Genomic DNA, 19524 nt, shown 5'->3' on the forward strand with positions numbered 1-19524 from the left:
AGAAGGAACACTTCCTATCCACAGCTCCCCTGGCTAATTGAACCCTCACAAAAAACCTTCTCCAGAAGGTCAAGAGACATTCATGAATGAAATGGGATGGGAACTGGAAGGTTTCTGGTGTAGGGGAGCATACCAAAATTGGGACGAAATCTGGAAACCGTCCTTCCATTAATTTATCCAAATAAATTTGTGTAGTCACCCTATATCCCAGAGGCTAAAAATGTATATGTTGGAAAGCTCAATTCCCAGGACACCTCTATAATTCTCTTTAAATTCTAGTAATGTTAAAGTATGGGAATTAGTGGCAAGATGTTATTGCTTTTACACCAAGGAAAAAAGTTTGCAAGAAATGTGTTGAGATAAAATGGTTTATTTTCTTAAACATAAAATGATGCAGTGATTTCAGACACTGGAACACTTTATTTCTGAGAGCAAAAAATGATACAAACAAAATCTCTTAATAATTGCAGTGCTGTAAATTAGTCATTCATTTGCATCCATGTGCTAATTGGAAGCTTATTGGAAGAATATGTATTAAGTTTTACCTGGTGCACTTTCATAATTTCAACAGAGAGGTCATTGTGTAATGTCATAGTAAAGAAACAAATATTGAATACACAAGGCAATGTGTTATGCCCTCTATGTTATGAGCAGAAAACTAAACCAAATGGCAGTTTTAAGTCATAATCCTTTTGTCATACTCCTCAGTGTTTGCCATAACCACTGGAATGTTACTTTGACAAAGCACATCTAAGATGTGCCATTAAAATCAATGTAGATAAGTTTAATGTTGCACTTTGTGTGTTTTCACATTTAGTTAAAGCAGGAGTAGGAAGCAGACAGCTCCTCAGCTCTTGTTATACTGTCATTCCCAGCATTTTTTAACCTATGGTATGCAGTCTAGGACTCCGGCTACTTGCAGTGCAAGAAGATTTAGAAGGCAGCATGATGTCCACCCCTAACTTAAAAGGAAAAAGGTTTCTTCAGCAAGAATTAATACCAATTATGTGTATGAGTTAGAATTATTCAAGTGTATGAATTTATCCACAGAACATTTTGGGAAGAGCTTGGATTTGGGGAACTACAATTCCCAGATCATCTACCCTATCCAACATACTCAAAGGCCAAGCTGGCTGGAGGATTCTGGGAGTTGTAAGCCACAAAAAGCTAACTTTCCCAAGCTCTGGGATTCAGCACCAGTCACTATTTTTTACATGCCCCAATTTTATTTTCTTATCCCAGGCAAAAAAAGCACAAAGCTGTAAAGCCACAAACCTCCATGGCAAAGGACTCAAACCTTCTGTGACCTTGTGAAAGACAGTTTGCTAATAAATGTAGGCATAGCTTGGTCACAAAACTTATGGGATGCCTGTACAAAGAAAAAGATTTACAAAGAAGCACACTAGCCAGCAACATTGCAAAGTGAGCGTAAAATGGAAGCAAATAATGGCTACAGCAAATATTGAAATTCTTTTATGTTTATTAAACAACTTATTAAAACAGCTTATGCATAGGCAAGACTGGAAACTTTTTGGTTGTGATTGAGAACTGCTGTCTGTATTCCTGGGGAGATATGAGCCAATAACTCTTTGTGGGGAAGCAATACATTAGGCTTATTCCAGATGTTAAGCAGACAGTGAGCTATGTTTAACTTGTATTACCATACCTGACTGAATCTTACAGTTCACCCATATTAATATACTTATCTCTGTTGAACTGTAGCACTAGCAGTCTTGACAAGTCAGTCGAATTGCTGCCCCATGCATAGGACTAGGATCTGTATCGGACTTAGGGTGGATTTGTTTATGTAAATGAAGTGGGAAATAATATGTAAATTCAATGTTAATTTCATCAACTTCCTGTGCACCTCTTTGATATGTAACTGGACTAGAAGAGACATCAGTTGGATCAACTCTTGTAGGATTAAGATCGCAGTAATCATAACTGAAACTGAGAACTTCATAAATGGACAACCTACAGGTGTAATAACTACTAGCCTCATCCTCAAGGGGAATAAATGGATAATATTCATTAAATTGATTAAGTCAACTTGCTTCCATTTAATACTTGTAGAGAGATTTTTCATTTCTATTCATCTCTATACAGTATCTAGGCTGGAAAACTGGAGGACAAACTTTAAACTATTTTTTTCTGTTAGTGGATAGCAAAGACATTTTCCATTTCATAATACATAATACAGTGAAGAGACTGCTTTAATTTTTATCTAACAGCAGCAGCTTGCAAATATGCAATAAAATCAGGGTAGCCATTTGACATCTGGTTGTTTATCCTCCTGATTACAGTGGATTCATGTGCAATTCATGGTAGGACTGGGCTCCTGAGATGGCTTTAAGCCTGAACAGGTCATCAGTTCAAACTGGAGGAAATTAGTAAATTGTTTTGGTCATCAAACAACAATACAATGCTAAGACCCCATCTAAAACTAAGAACACATAAGAAAACCAAGAAATTGGATTGATGCTTTCTGTAAATAATCTTGGATTTCATTTTCCATTTCTGTTCCCAAATTATGATCAGTTAAATCCATTTTAGGCAATTTTGTTCTGTATACCATACCCACATTTGCAGACAGTTGTTCTTAAGTGTAATGGAAGACCTGAGAAAATAGACTGTTATTGTACAGAAAGTGATACATGTTCTCTGTAAGACATTTTATATTTGTGAAACAGCATAAAATTGCACTCCATTGCGAGCACTTAATATTAACAATATCAATTATTTTTTAAAAGAGAAACCAGAGATATGTCTTCAAAAATAAAATCCTAAAATCTACACTTAACTCTCCACTGTAGTTGTACATCTCCATTAATCTCAACAAAGGATCCAAAGTATATCACCTGTCCAAAGGCCAATAAGTCATAATCTAATTCAGAGTTAAGCAATTTAAAGCCTGCTGATTTAAAGTGGTTTATGTATGTTTAACTCTGCATTAGATTATGGTCATATTTCTTTACAATCATGCAAATCATGTATGTTAATTCTGATCTTCCCTTCTAAAGGGTAAATACTGATATTTGAAATACCCATATTATATTTACAGCTGTACAATAAGTAATATCATATACTAAAAATATCACTATAATGGTTTGTCAACGAAGTGTAATTAAGGCAGGCTTTGGAGTAGATAGAAGGACCAGTATTCCTTGACATTTTTAAAAGATCATTAATTAATCCCTCAGTGTTGCTACTGTTAATGTATTTCATGTTTACATGTGTCAACTCCTATCAGAATTTTGGCCTTTTTTTTCCTTTGACATATAATCCATCAAGAAGTTCTTCCATCAAAGCCCTCTTGAAATAAAACAGAGATCTTCATTTCAATGGGGCTTGACAAGGAGACCTTCCCAACAGATTATGCTGAGCCACTGTGCTACAGATGATAGGTGATCCCCAAAGTTATTCCTCTCTGACTGTTGGAGAAGTGAGCATGTTTCCTTCATTTTATTACTTGCTAAATACATTTGTCCAAGGAGCAAAAGATGGGACATATGGCTCTTCCCCACTTTTAGCTTCATAATAAAAGTGAAGTAGGTCACCCAAGACCAGTACTTTTCATGGGCCAGTGCAGACTAGAACCTGGATCTCCCAAGTCCCAGCACAATACTGAGCACAATATCCAGTGGCTGCTCGCTGGCTTTCCAGCCAACTGCCACATGTATGCAACTATGAAATAAGTCCTTCCTACCAACACTCCAGTCATGTAACTTTTTTTAAAGGGAGAAATACTGTACTAGCTGCATTGAATAACCTTGTGATTGGGTGTCAACATGTCATGTACACTTCACACAACAGGCCTCCCACATGACACACTTTTCCACTATGCAAACAGAAGTACTGCTTGGATAACCCAAAACTGATCTTTCAGAATATAGCACAGCAGTGCCAAACGTGAGCAAAGTAAACCAATGTTATAGTGCACCAAAAGACACACATGTACACTCCAAAATGGTGTAGAGAAGTTTGAGACATGCTGCACCTGGATCTTGTTCAGTGTGCATATTTCTTTGTCTCTCTCTCTCACACACACACACAGATAGTGTTTTTAGTATCATGGATGTACACAAAATTAACACTACGTTCACAACAAATACTGTTCTTCTTGGTGGCTGACGAAATTTGGTGCTAAAGCATAATTGAGGATGTTCTGGGATATTTGTCCAGACCACCATGAAGAAGATTGCTTGAAAGTTAGTACCTCCTGAACATGGTACTAAATTTCACAAAAGGGAATCAAAAAAATGGAGCACTGATCAGGATCATATTTGGGCTGCGAAATATTGATGGTAAGTTCAGGTACAAAGTAAGGAGAATGAAAGGATGAATATTACACATTTTCTTTGTCAAATTCACAAACAAAATTCATTGTAATATGACAGGCAACATCATTCCACCCTCCAGAGGCTATCATTTCCACACAGTCCTCCTCGTCATAAGCATTATTTGGTTCACCGCTGCTCCACTTGTTGAAGGTCTGCATAGGGGATCTGTCCGAGAACACAAAACTGCCCTCCTTCTCAAGGTCATTGATGCCAATGAAAACTCGGCTAAGGCCAGCTTGGCTGATGTAAGAAGCAATGAGGCTATTGGTGCTCTCATCTTTGGGCATGCTCAGCGTCCCTCCTCTTCCTTGGCAGTAGAGCTGGGCGTCCATGTACCTCTTCTCTTCTTTCACCAACAAGAATGTCTTATTATCCGTCTCACGCACACCAGCGACAGCTGCGGGGGAGGGCAGTGCTGAAAAGTGACCACTTGCATTTCTATAAACCAACTCAATGCACACCACATGGGACAGACTCACAGACACAATCAACCAACTACAGAGCAGGCAAGATTTTTAAATCTGCAACTGTTTATCAAATAGGGGGAGAATGTTTACATGGACACTCTTACCTTTTTTAATAAACTTTAACTCAGTCGTCAGAAGGGTCACCTGGTTATCCATTTTACCAATGGCTGTCCGTAGCTGGCCACATTCACAAGGTATACCTGCAAAATCCATATACATATGTAGGCATTTACACAACAGACCTATATTTTTTCCTCCCCCACCCCAGATCAGTGCACATTTCACAGCTTTGACCTACTGATCTATTCTGTCCTGTCACTCAGTGTTCCACTGAAGGTAGTGAACTCACAGATCTGACTGAAAGCTTGTAAAAACATGTTAAACAGTTGCTTATATAATCCATCCTACATAATGATCTCATCAATAAATCTTTATGAACTAAGCTGATAAAGCCCATAGTATACAGCAACAATTTCTGCTATGGGGCCAATGCGTCACAGTAATGGCTATTGTGCCTTATATCTATGTACAGCTGGCTTAACACTGACATTCATGTAATCCCATCTATGGTAGAAATTGTGTAAAGGAAATAAGTGACTCCACATGGATGAACTGAACATGAGGAAATTGTGCCCACCCACCCCAGGAATAACGAGACAAAACAACAAGGGTTAGGATTAGGATTAGGGCTAGAGCAAGAGCAAGAGCTATTGCTAGTATTCGGGTTCAGGTTCATATTAGGTTTAGGGCTAGAGCTAGGGCAAGAGCTATTGCTAGGGTTAGGGTTCAAGTTCACATTAGGATTAGAGTTAGAGCCAGGCAACAGCTAATGCTAGGGCTAGGGTTCAAGTTCACATTAGGGTTAGGGCTAGAGCCAGGGCAACAGCTATTGCTTGGGTTAGGGTTAGGGGCCACGGTCACATTAGGTTTAGGGCTAGAGCCAGGGAAACTTCTATTTCTAGGGTTAGCGTTAGGATTGGGGTTAGGGTTCAGGTTGACATTAGGGTTTGGGGTAGAGCTATTGCTGAGGTTAGGGTTCGGGTTCACATTGGGGTTATGGCTAGAGCCAGGGCAATTGCTATTGGTAGCATTAGGATTGGGTTGGGGTTAGGTTAAAGAATAAAGCCAGTGCTGATATAGTTTACCTGGATCTCCATTAGGACCAGGTGGCCCAACATCTCCATCATCTCCCTTTTCTCCTAAGAAAGTGGGGGGGGGGGGGAAGATAAGCTTCTTGGGAAATTGTTAAAGCTCTTGTTTCTATCTAAAACCAACATGCCAGCATCACAATTTTAGGATATTAATGTAACGCCTAATGAAATTAATGTGACTAACACACACATCAATATGTTTCAGGATCTAAGTACACCAAGCTTAGATTGAGACAAAACCCATCAGTCTGAGGGCCAGCAGGGTGTAGTAGTTTGAGACCTGGACTACAGCTCTGGATACCAAAGTTCAAATCCCTTCTCATCCATGGAAACCCAACGGGTGACCTTGGGCAAGTCACACTCCCTCAGTCTTTGAAGAAGGCAAGGGCAAAACCCCTTTTGAACAAATCTTGCCAGGAAACACCATAATAGAATCATCTCAGGCTTGCCATAAATCAAAAAGGACCTGTAGGCACACAGCAACAACAACAGCAAACAACATCAGTCCCATGAAGAAATACAATATTAACATTTAATGCAGCTGACAAAATGGGTTTTAATCCAAGAAATCTGAGATCACAATAAATTGGTTAGCCTTTTCCATAGTTACTAGTATTATAAACTGATGCCATAATAAATGAGGTTACAGCTTTTTGTTGTTGTTGTTGTCACTACTATTGCAACATGAACAATTTATAGAATGTCTATAAGAACACTGTTCAGATACAAGCTAACATTTCAAATGCATGAGGCAAAAACAGGTCCTCAGCTTTGGGACATTTATATTTGTTCTAAATGCCTGCAAGTGGTATAATCTGGAACCAAATCAAAATGCTACAGTGAATCTGTATCATTCAGACAATATCCAGTGATGGTGAACCTTTTACAGACCGAGTGCCCAAACTGCAACCCAGACCCCACTTATTTATTGCAAAGTGCCACGTCCCTCTGGCTTTCTAATAAGAGACTCTGGCAAACTCTGTGCTAGAGAGACAGCATGTGTGCCCACAGAGAGGGCTCTGAGTGCCACCTCTGGCACCCGTGCCATAGGTTCGCCATCACTGAAAGCCATTGTCACTAAGGGTATGCATCTGCATGAATGGGTATATAGCCTTGTTTAAAACTAGGCCCAGCACTGACACAAGAGACATCCGTTCTTTTAACAGAATTGGCAGGTAGTTATAATCAGTTTATTCAGGTGACTGAAAATCAAGAAGTTTATTTACCAGATTTTTTAACCAAATTTTCCATTCTGTAAAATAGCAGAGGCATCAGCAGGACTGGCTCTGGGCATCTCTTATAAACCCTAACTTTCATAGAGTGAGACTGAGAGCAAATTTATATGTTTATGATTTCATAATGGCATGAGACTTTGTCGTAATATGTTGTTGTTGTTAGTAGCATGGACTTCTTTAAAAAAAAATGTAAATCACTTTTCATTACAACAAATCAAATCCAAGAAATGTAAATCCCTGTATAATACCGAAAAAAATATACCTTTTGAACCAATGGGGCCAATTTTTCCATGTCTTCCTATGCTGCCTTTCTGTCCTTTGTCACCCATTTCTCCTAGAAAAAAAAAGAGAAATCTAAGACTAAAAAAGCAAATAGATTTAAAACACAGAATCCTTTTATGCATATACACATATATGTATGTATGCATACTCCCAGATGCATTTTCCTTTCATATTTCTGCCTTTACACATGATCATTTTATAATCAGAGAAAACCTGATTAGCAGTCATCATAGTTAGTGCTGGTACAAATACAACATTTTACTATAGTTAAACAGGACAGTAACAAAGAAATTTCTATCAGAGAGGGAAGGGTGGGAAGAGAGTTTTCCAAGGGGCTGACTCCCAATTGATAAGTTATAGTTTGGTGAGAGGGAGCAATACATCTATATTGGACTGTGCATGCTACCTTTAAAAAAAAGGGAAGGGATGAAAATGGTAGCCCAAATAGGGGAAAAAAACCCATTATGGGCATAATGTTTTTGATTCCCCTCTCCTTATTTGAGTTACCATATCTTTCCATTCCTATTTTTTTAAAAAATAGTGCTTCAGGGGGAAAAAGTAAAGCTATCTTTATTATGTTTATTATGAAGGAACAAAGGTTAGCCGAATTTTAAGTAGAACAAAACAAATCAGATTCACCGTATGGTCCTGTGCTGGGAAATAGGACACAGAAAACATTTGCCAAAGCCTAGAATTAGCCTAAATCCCATTGGAATGAAGAGGCCATGTCCTCAGAAAACAGGTCTGAGATAACTATGCTTCTACAGACTGTAGGTGTCAGGTCCAATGACTCCCTTAATTCAGAAATCCAAGCTTCAGTGGTAAAACTCAGAAAATCTTTATTCAGTGCAACCTAGTATAAACATCCATTTGGCATAGCCCCTGGCACTCCAGACCTCCTGAGCTCAAGCAATCTACCAGCCCCAGCCTCCCAGTTGTGGGATTACAGGTGTGTCACCACACCTGGCAATAATCCCATGGATCGCTTGAGCTCAAGACTGCTGTGGGCTATGCTGATCAGGTGTCCATACTAAATTCAGCACCAATATGGTGAGCCTCAGGAAGCCAGGGGCCACCAGGTCACCTCAGGATGGGTGAGCCAGCCTAGGCTGGAGACAGAGTAGGTCAAAACGCCCATGCTGATCAATAATGGGATTGTGTCTGTGAATAGCTGCAGCAGCATAGAGAACAAAACTCAGGCTCTCTCTTTTCAAATGTGTCTGGTGTAGCTTGTTAGTTTCCAAATAAAGATGTCCTTAGTTTTACTACTGAAGTTTGAATTTCTGAACTAAGGAAGTCACTGGACCAAACAGATTGTCAGGACTAAATGGCAAGCGTTAGCAAAGCATAATTATAGAACACACAATTTCAAACCATTGGCAGGCTATTTTCTCATTCGTTACAAAATCAAAACACCTTTATTCCTCTCAGTTCCCACTACGCTCCCCCCTCACCTCTTATTTCTTCTGCTGCATTCCCAGGAAAATGACCAAGCACAACTGGAGCCAAGCACAGCTCCCTTCTCTCTGCTCTTTCAGCACAAAGGAATGTGATCTACAATTCCTTGCAGACAAACCTCACTGCATATCCCATCATTTTTCCTCAGTATGGTATATCACACTGACTCAGTTGCACCTTACAATATGACTAAACCATTCTAGATTAACACTTAAAACCATGGCAGGCAAGATGCATGATGAAACTTCTGACAATAAGTAATGCAGCAATATGGCTCATCTTTTTCTCTCTCTTGCTGTCCAGTTGAAGCGTATATTAATGAGCAGTGCACAGCATCCTCAGATATATCCTCCCAAAGATCCCACAAAAATAGCAGTGGGAACCAAGCAGGTTTGTCAGCTTTAATAGCAACACTACATGACATTTTATACCAAAACTGTGTCAAAAACAGCCTGTTAAAATTGGTCGCCCAGGCCTTTTTTTAATTAACAAGATACTAATATGCACATTATAGCACATATCAGACATAAATATTGTGTGTGACACTTCTACATCTGTCATTCTTTGAATGTGGGTTTGAGAAATGTTATTATTTTATAGCATTTTCAAATGTTCTCTCTTATGTTCAGATTCTGTTCCATGAAAATACCTATTAATATGTGGAAAGCTAGAGATCAGAACTACTTAACAAATAAGCTGAGTTTACACATGAAGCCCAAGAAAAGTTTCCTACTGGCTGGAAGCCTCCAAATGACTGGGGTCAATACAAGCATTCCTGTTAACAAAGCCTCTGACAAGAAACTCCTTTTTGCAAAGTGATTTTGTGGGAGCCCATCCACCCCCTTTCTTTTCTTCTGTCTTGCTAAAGAAGGATTTTTTAAAGCACTAGCATTGGGAGGATGGTGAAGTTGGGCTGGAGAAAACAAGTCTTTCAGCGATGGATTGCAGCAGCATGCCCTGCAATAAACAATGTAATAAAGATTGAGGTGGAAAAGTATGAGACTCTACTCTAGTGATGCTACTGTAGCTGTATATGCTTATGTACAACAGGCAAAATTAAGAACTGCCTCCAGAATAACTTACTGAGCAAGTGGGAAGATCAAAACAGAAAGAAAGAGGGAAGCAGATTAACCTGCTTCACTTGTTACCCTGGCATGTTGGAAGGCTTAGATATATAAGTTTCACCACCAAGGGCCAAGGTCTGCACAGGCTCAAAAGCCCGTTTCTCCCCTGGCCTCCCGTCACCCTGTTTGGACAACACAGGCCAAAGCCCTAGGGTCAGGACTGGACTGGATCTTAGCAACCAGACACAGATCCGGTGGATCCGACCCATCCCAGAATAAACAAGCCCTAAATGCAGGTCAGTTTGACCCCCGGGTTGCTATAGGGTTTCTTAGAAACTCCACAACAAACCCCAGCTGTTTAAACAGCCCCCCCCATGTAATTTACACCTTTCTGCACCACTGCTCCTATTACATGTATCACATGTAAATGGGGCGCCTAGCCATGTGGATGCAGCCAGGCACCCTATTTCTACATCAGAGGTAGCAACAAGGGGCTTCCCAATAGGAGCAATGGTGCAGAAAGATACGGAGTCTGTGCTGGTAATGGGTCCCTGAGTCAGCACACAGACAAGCTTGTAACACACACTCTGTCCTCATGCCAGCCCCGGAACCAACCCGGGTGAGCACCCAGACCAGGATAGCATAGCTCAGCTATGGCCCATCTACTCAAGACCCCAAATGGAAAACATGCAAAAATTAGAGAAATTGTGAGAAAAGTAGAGGGGGGCGGGGTCATCCCAGGTTGCATTTTGGAAGAAGCTTACAAGTAGAAGATTCAAAACGTTTTAGTTTACTTATGCAAGGCTTGCCTGATCTGGTTGTTTCATTTCACACGCACATAAAGCATTTGCCAAAAGACTGTTGAATTGCTCTTCTTTTTTGTGGTATAGGAGCCTATGCCTATTGTTTCCATGTTATTTTTACCTCTGGTACCAAAGTTTTTGTGAAAAATAAAGTCCAGGAATACATTTCTTTCGTTAACTGATGTATGCCAGTATTGGTTGGAACAGCTGCTACAGTCATATTTCAGGAACTCCCATCCTAGCTGCCTTGTTTCTCTCTGGTGTTGCAGGGAGAATTTTTTTAGCAGCAGAATGCAAGAGAGCAAATAATGCAGAAAAAGGCATAGACTGTCACACCCATCAGAACCAACAACTACTACAGCTACCCAGAGCCTAAGTACATGAAGGTCTTGCTTGACGTCAGGTATCTTATAGGACAAATCTTATGGGAGAGATTATAGCAAAAGGGTGCTGGTTGCCCCCAAACTGTCTCCCAATTCTAATAGTCTGGATATCCTTGACAGTAGTCCCTTTGGTTGAAAATGCTGAGTGCCAGGCTGGAGAATAACAAAACAAGAAATATTCAGCGCATGCCAGTTTGGCTTGTATTGCAGAGTTCTGCCTGGATAAAGCTGGGTGTGTCTGAGCTGGACAAAGTAATACATTGGGCCCTTGGTATCCACTGGGGTTTGGTTCCAGGAACCCTGTGGATACCAAAATCCGTGGATGCTCAAGTCCCATTAAATACAGTGACATCACAAAATGGTGTCCCTTACATTAAATGGCAGAATCAAGGTTTGCTAGTTGGCATTTATACTTTTAAAAAATAGCTAAGAGTGTTTGGAAACTTCAGCAGGTCAAAAAAGATTCAGCCAGAATGTTGACCAGGACTGGTTACAAGGTTACAAAATTCACTTGTCACAAAAGCTACCAGCCTGGGACTAGGCTATGTGAAGGACCGTATTTTCCCAAACAGACCTGCTTGGGTCCTCCAGTCTTTGGGAGAGGCCCTCCTCTCGGTTCTGCCACCTCCCGGGCACTCTTTTGGTACAGAAGACAGATTCATATAGGTGGTGGCTCTCAGGCTCTTGAATTCCCTTCTTAGTTGGAGGAACAGGGAGGGGGATATAAATGAAAACAAATATACTCAGAAGTAAATCATTTGAACGTAAATGGGATTCAGTCCCAACTCACAGAATCACAGAGAATCATAGAATCATACAGTTGGAAAAGAGCACAAGAGTCACCTAGTCTAACCCCATTTTGCCATTCAGGAAGACACAATCAAAGCACTCCTGAGATGGCCATCCAGTCTCTGTTTAAAAACCTCCAAAGAAGGAGACTCCACCACACTGTGTTCCAGTGCTTTCCACAAGTCAGTCAAGATACAACTTCACTGACTAAGGCCAAGGTTCAGCCTTGGACAAATAATAAAGACATGAAGAACCATGAAAGCATTCTTGGCAATATTTATACCCAGTTTATACCAAACTATTTGTACATATCTCTCTTTCATTAAAAAAGTCTGAGCCAGCCCATTTTAAGTGTCTCATTTTGTCACATCTCTGCTAATGTAATTACAACTGGGAGGGAAGAAAAGCTCATTAAAACTTCCTTAGTTTCTCTTGCAGAGATCCAATGATTATTTAGTGACATCTTCCAGAGCACATATCTGAGGCTGTCATATACTCTTTATTAATACAGGGAAGATAGAACTACAAAGAAAAGATAACTAAAGCAACAGATTAATACACTGACACTGCGAGTTTGCACATCACTGCCACACATAGAAAATCAGGTTGATAATCACCTATCACTCCATACAGGGCTACCACATGGGCCAGGAAAACCTTAAAAGGTCCTTATAGCAAGGCATGGAGCACTGAAACGCAGGTGAGCTTTCTTTTTGTTCAGTTACAGGATAATTGTACAATAAATGCAGAATAATTCTGTATTCTTAAGAACGTCAGTGACTCTTCATCTGTGCAAATTGTTGAAACAACAGCATGTCTAACCATAATGCTTCTTTCATATAATAATTCTGTAGATAAAGATTCAGAGCACACTATCAGACTATGAAGAAATAAGTGTATGTATCTCTTCAATGGTCATTGCTCCCTCCAAGAATCCTAGGAATTGTGGTTTGGATGAAGTGCTGGAAAAATCTACAGGATAGCATTCTGCTTGGGGCTTATGCCTTTTAAAATGGCCTTAATACGCATAAAATTCATCTCAGTAGTCACCTAGGGGCTGCTGCGACATTACAACATATGGACATCCACTGCACAATGAAAGACAGTGGAGTGACTGATATATTAGGGGCACCAAGGCGCATCGGGGTTCTCCCCAATGTGCTTCCATAAGCAGGCTAGGAAGTGTCAGAGGACAACAGGAGCACCAGATGTACCTCAGAAGTGCCTGATACACATCAGGACTATCAGACACACATCAGAATTGCCCCATACACAACAGAGAACTCTTTCTGGTGCTCAGATCTCTGCAATTCACTAACTGGGTTTCATTGTCTTTCTGCAGCATAGTTATGGATTCGTAAAGTTACAAAAGGTAGATTGTGATATAGGATCTCAGCCACAGTGTCCAAAGGGATAAAACTCCAGGAAAATTAAAGTGGCAGACTAGTTTTGGTTTGCAGTGGCACATTCACAGCTACAAAAGGAGACACAAGAATAATATAATTTGTGTTTCTAGCAAGGCTTCGCTTATTCACTTCATACTTCCTTTTGGCAAGGGATTCATTTATACAAGAGAGGAGTGGCCAGTGAGCAGCAATCTCAAAAGGAGCCTGATGAACCTATTCCCTGACACCAGGCCTGTTTGCAGTCACAAAATGGATGCTGCATCCCTCAATACAAAACACACTGACATCATTAAAGAGGCTCTTTCTATACTGTAAAAAGGCTTTACGCTCTTAACATAATTATTTTTACTCTTGCAGCTGAGTGTAACAAAGATCATTCCTACTGGTTACCTGAATTAAAGTTTTGGTCAATCATGGAAACTCAATGACTGCATTTAAAGACCTCGTCTTATAATTCTCCTATTTCTTGGAAACATCTCAAGTCTGCACACTGAGAGCATTTTCCTGATCAAAGCATGCTCACACTAGCAATTGGAAGGCGCGGTGCAATCCTTCTATTTAACTGAATTTTTCCCAGTGAGGAAAATGACAGGAGTGGAAAAACAAGCAAGGGTTAAAAGTGGAGAATGTTGTTTACTCACTTACTATTTCCAAGACAAACTTTAAGAAAACAAGCAATAGAAGAATCCCCTGACCTGTTCCCTCATGTTTCAAATGACATCATGAAGATATTTAAAAGTACACCAAAAACTGGACCAGGCTCACTGAAACAACATCAAAGTAGTAATAATTCCTCTGTAAATATAAACTGAGCGAAGACCTCCTATTGGGCTTCGGGAGCATATTCCAGGAAAGATGACAAATCAATTAAGAAATTAGTTAAACATCTCCAGCCTCTGCTCACTTTAAATAGGCTATGGCAATATACAAGTGTATCTTTCTAGAGCTCTCTAAACAAACCTGGCTCACCTAGTACACAAATTCAATCACTGGCAAAATATGCCCAACTACCTACCCATTGGGTGGCATTTTCCAGTGTTGGCTATTGGCTGTTTGGCTGTTTTTAATCTTACACACGTCTGTGCTGAGGTTTCACAGAAACAAAATAATAGTTTTAACTGGATACAAGGAAGAAAATAAATTTTGAAGGTTCAGAAAATATTTGCTGTGGAAGGACATTAGTAGATTGCCGGTGCTCGATGAAGAGCAGCATAAAGAGCCATTGGAAATAAAGCAAAGACGTACACTGCATATCTGAACCCTTGGTCCTCTACTGGTAGTCTTCGGTATGTTGTTGCAGGCAGCTGTATTTGAAATTAAACAGCCATGTGTCGAGCCCATCAGGGAAACTTTATTTATATAAACACAATTAATTTGCTCTCTGTGACTTCATGTCCTTTCTTATAAACATTATACAGAACATTTAGCAACAGCAGCCCGCAAAAGGAAGTCCACGGGCTTCTCATAGGTTATCTCATAACCTTAAAAAACACAAGTAATTTGATCTTCTCACACACTGACCTTCCCATTCCAAGAAACTTTCCTATCTTCTGTCCCCAGGTTTAACTTATGGCAAAGCTTGGATCCATACTTTATTGGGTTTTCCATCATCATTGTCTTTCTATGTGGCATTTAATATGTTATGATTACTACAGGGTGCTTCACATATTACAAAATGCCTGCATTAAGGCTATTTCTGTATACTGGTCTCTCCCAAACTTGATAGCTTCCAGCATTCCTGACCATCGATCATGCTAGCTGGGGCCAATGGGAACTGAAGTCCAAAATATCTCCAAAGGCACCAGATTAGGGAAGACTGATGTATACAAAGTCATCACTGTGCAGAAGATCAAACAAGACCCTTGCACACATCGGTGTTGCTTGCTGCAGATGGACAAGGGTTGCAAAAGACTACAATTGAATGAATTGTGCCCTTAACCTAAAAGTTCCTCGGGGGCATTGTAAGAAATTCAAAGCTTTGAGCTAAGTCTGCTGGGGAAAATGTCAGCAGGGTGACCAGATGTCCTAACCTCAAAGAAGGCCAATGTAGTACATTAAAGAAAAATGTAGGACATTGCAAAATAAAAGCACAAAACACTAATCTAAATTCATGTTTCTTAGTCATGCTCCAAATGGAGGACATGTTGAAATTCTTCCTGGACAGAAGGTTGTCTTACTGGACAGAAGGGCATGTCTTGGAAAAGGAGGATGTCTGGTCATCCTGCACTATAGCCATCTGAATCCAGAATGAATTTCATTTCTCATGAATGAAAACCGGTTGGAAAGCTCCATTTTGTTCACAGGACAATGACAGGATTATCGCGATGTCATCTGAAAATCTTCACCAAATTGTGTGACACTGATGGGAGCATGGCATTATGCTTCCGTCTCTTTTGCCTGTATGAAAAAGTCCTAAGGTAGCATCCTTAACAACATTATTAGAGGCTGCCCTTTGTTGCATAAGCCTTACTGCTTGTGGCATCACAATGGGAAATCTTAGGTTTTGACCCCTGCGGTAGCCCTGATCTGACAATTGTGTTTTCAGAGGTAATCTACTGTTTTGTTTCCGTTTCCATAAAGATATTTTTGTTGGCATGATGACTAAGAAACTTCTTAGTTAGTCTCTGTGTGTGTGTGTGTGTGTATTTAAAGATGTCTCTCTTGCGTCTCTGATACCACAAATTCCATGTTTAGTTTTACTTTGGTTCTTATGACTCCTTCTAGACCTTTCTCAAGTAAGAGATTCTGGCACTCAAAATCCAGAAGAAGAATAAATAAAAAGGAATTAAAATAAAAAGTTTTATAGTGTACAATGGCTTTTGCTTCAGATTTCTTTCTCTTTGTCTACAATGAGAATGCCCTCTTTTTAATAATATTTTATAATATATTATAATTTTTATATGTTTATTATAATTTTTATATTTTTATTTTTATAGCATTTTCATAATGCCACCAGCCCTACTATCAGGCTTACCAACACAGCTGCCTTAGGCAGCTGATATTAAGCATCATAAAAGGGCAGTAGATTGTCAGCTTTTTAAATTTATTATTAATATGTTTTTACCAGCAGGGCAAAGTACTTTTGGAATTTTCTACCTCAGTTGACAAATAGCTTGGGCATGATCTGGATGGTATGCACCTTAACTGGATGAGCATAGATAGTCTGCAGCCTTTCTGCCTAAAGCTCAAAAATTAAGGAACAGAAAATGCAAGAGATCCAGGTCTGTCTGTCATTCATGAATGCATCCACACTGCAGAAATATTCCAGGATGACATCACTTTAACTGTCAGGACTCAATGCTATGAAATTATGGGAATTGTAGTTTGTTGTGGCACTCATGTTCTCTGACAGAGAAGGCTAAATAGCTTACAAAACTACATTTCCCTGAAATCCACAGCATTGAGCTAAGGCAGTTAACATAGAAGTTTATCACACCCGTTTTTTTCACTGTTATGGGTACAGAAAGAGGATTCTCGTGTGCGTGCATGACAGGCCAAAACGAGATTTTATTGCATGCCAAAGCATCCTCCAAAAGGCCCTATTCTGTCCCTCGGTGCCAAGCCGTCCCCGTTCAGTGCTGAGGGGCGCCATTTTCCTCAGTCAGAAGTTGTCCGACCAGAACATTTCATGCGCCTTAGCACTGAACGGGGATGGCTTGGTGCCGGGGGACGGAATGGGGCCTTTTGGAGGGCGCTTTGCTGTGCGATAAAATCCAGTTTTGGCCAGTTGCGCAACCTCTTTCTGTACCTGTAACAGAGACTAAAACGGGTGCAATAAAGCTCATGGTGTCAACCTGGATTATTTCTGCAGTGCAGAGGGAGCCAAAGAGATATCACACCATTTGTCTCTCTGTATATATTTTCTCTCAACTTCCTCTCAACTAATCTAAACCATCAGGAGAAACGAAGAGCAGATCAAAATGCTTCAAGTATTCTAATGCCCTTCACTGCAAGTCAGAATCGACACATCAGAATACTCCAATAAACAATCCCAAATAAATGGTTAAGTTCTTCCAAGCTGTTGTTTTAGGCAGCCAAAAATCTGAACTAGGTTGGATTTGACTGTCTTACAAACCTACTTCTGCAGCCATAGCAACAGCATCTATGCAGAAAGGTCCTCTCAGAGAGTTTGATATAAATGATTAAGCCTCCACATCAATAGGAAATATAAAGGAATATATAATACAGCAGGAAATATAACATCTTTAGAAGATATACCTTTTTCTCCTGGAGGGCCAACTCGTCCTGGGCGACCTGGGACACCCTTCTCCCCCTTTTCTCCAGCTTCCCCTGGGAAGTAGTGAAATACAAGATAAAATAAACAAAATACGCTGAATTCCTCATTCAAGCAACTATACTGACAACACACACCAGTGTCATCATCACTTGTCTTTTCACAATGGCCACCGCAAAATATCTCTATGTGGGCATCTATCATTTGAAAAGAGCCATGCAGCACACAAGTGTTGTGGAGGGAAGTTTTTACAAATGAGAAAGGGCAGATTTTCAAGAATGAAAAAGATTAAAATAAGTTGTTGTTGGGTTTTGTTTTTTTTTAAAACAATGTTTATGCTCCGAGGATCTTACCTTTTCAGTTTGGCAGTGGGCAAAGAATAATGCTAAAGGAGGGAATGTAAAGGCTAAGCTAAGGAAAGAACCACTAAGCAAAAACCATTAGTTGACTCTGGCTCTTCATCTGTAGTACTTCCACATCATCATAACTATGCAGCTACAAGTGTCACAGAATCTCCACATGTGAATGTCCATTCAGAGGCATTCCTGTTATTTCTTATTTCTACTTTTCTGTGTAAAATCTCTTTATTTCTGAAAACGCATGTACTGTAAAGTTCAGAGATAAACTGCTGAGCAAATACAAACAAATTACCTGAATCACAATGAAGAAAATGGAGCTACTCCACACTGAGCTGAGTTTCAAGGTGCATGTACTGTGTGTATTCCACTAATTACATTACGAATTGTTTTCTGTAACCTTACTACTTAAGTATCTCATGATCTATGGCATTCTAAACCAGAGCTTGGAAAATTTATCTATGGATTACAACTCCAGAGCCCTCCATGCAGCCAGCCTGGCCAGCAGATATACTATCTGGGGATTCTGGAAGTTGTAGTCCAAGAAATTAATTTTCAAGCTCTGTTTTAAACCACCAGTGAAGCTGATATATAATACAGGTTGAGTATCCCTTATCCAAAATGTTTTGGACCAGAATTGTTTTGCAGCTGTGATTTTTTTTAAAAAAATTGAGAATACAAGTTGGATAGGATGGACTGTATTTGCAAGGATGGAGACATAAGACTGGAGAGAGACAGGAGGATATGTGAAATGATGGGAATCCAAGCATAGTGCTTGGTGCGAATCCACATCTCCCACCCTTTCATAGATCCTTGAGTCTCTCTCCAACTAGGTTTCTCTCCAGCCATGTGTCTTTCAAATCTCTCTCTAGCATTGCAAATGTCTTATATTACTTGTATTCCAAAATATCCCAAAATCGAAGCCTCAAAGTGTTATGTCAGTGATCAAAAAGTTTTGAATTTTACAGCATTTCATATTTCATAGTATGAGATAAGGGCTACCCAACCTGTATTGGAGGGAAAAATCACATCTGATACATTAATACCATCACTCCATTATTATCGTTACATTTCAAACAGTCTTGCCATTCTAGTTTATAATCCACAGCTATCCTGTCTGAAAGAACTGGTGATCAATGGGGAAGGAATCCTTGCTGAGAGCAAGCATCCTGTCAGAACAACCTCCTGAGATGCTGGAAAGGACCATAGTTCATAGAAATGGGGGATGCAGAACATGATGTTTTAGATAACAAGGTACTGTTTCCATCAAACCTGTCTTTCTGGAGATCAACAACATCCCTTATACCATATGCCCACAGAAAAGCACTGAAACACACACAACTCATCCAGGCAATGACAATGTAACTAGTAGTGCCACTATATTTGCTCAGAGTTTCCATTTTGTTACCAGTTTTAAAAACAAAACAATACACATACTGAGCATCTCTGTCTCACACATACCCTAAAGCACTACCAAATGTAACATGGTATACCCATAGGGGATAATACGGAGCAATGGAGAATTCTGAGATGTCCTCAAATGTATTCACAAATAT

General features: G+C 39.9%; 1 protein-coding gene across 3 annotated transcripts in view; it reads right to left on the minus strand.

Annotated features, from left to right (window-relative positions):
• Positions 1–352: 352 nt before the first annotated feature.
• COLEC11 (collectin subfamily member 11) overlaps positions 353–19524 on the minus strand; it is a 29237-nt gene continuing 10065 nt past the window's right edge. Inside the window, exons 3-7 of one of the 3 annotated variants that reach the window (XM_042440950.1) lie at positions 17597–17668; positions 7456–7524; positions 5953–6006; positions 4912–5007; positions 353–4755 (exon numbers count right to left, since the gene is read on the minus strand). In XM_042440950.1, coding sequence (XP_042296884.1) covers positions 4346–4755; positions 4912–5007; positions 5953–6006; positions 7456–7524; positions 17597–17668 — 701 coding nt within the window. In that variant the 3' untranslated portion in view covers positions 353–4345. Of the gene's footprint in view, positions 4756–4911; positions 5008–5952; positions 6007–7455; positions 7528–17596; positions 17669–19524 lie in introns of all 3 variants that reach the window. The other 2 variants (XM_042440943.1, XM_042440959.1) reach the window with 2 other exon arrangements.

Source organism: Sceloporus undulatus, chromosome 1, assembly GCF_019175285.1.
Source record: "Sceloporus undulatus isolate JIND9_A2432 ecotype Alabama chromosome 1, SceUnd_v1.1, whole genome shotgun sequence".
NCBI lineage: Eukaryota > Metazoa > Chordata > Lepidosauria > Squamata > Phrynosomatidae > Sceloporus > Sceloporus undulatus.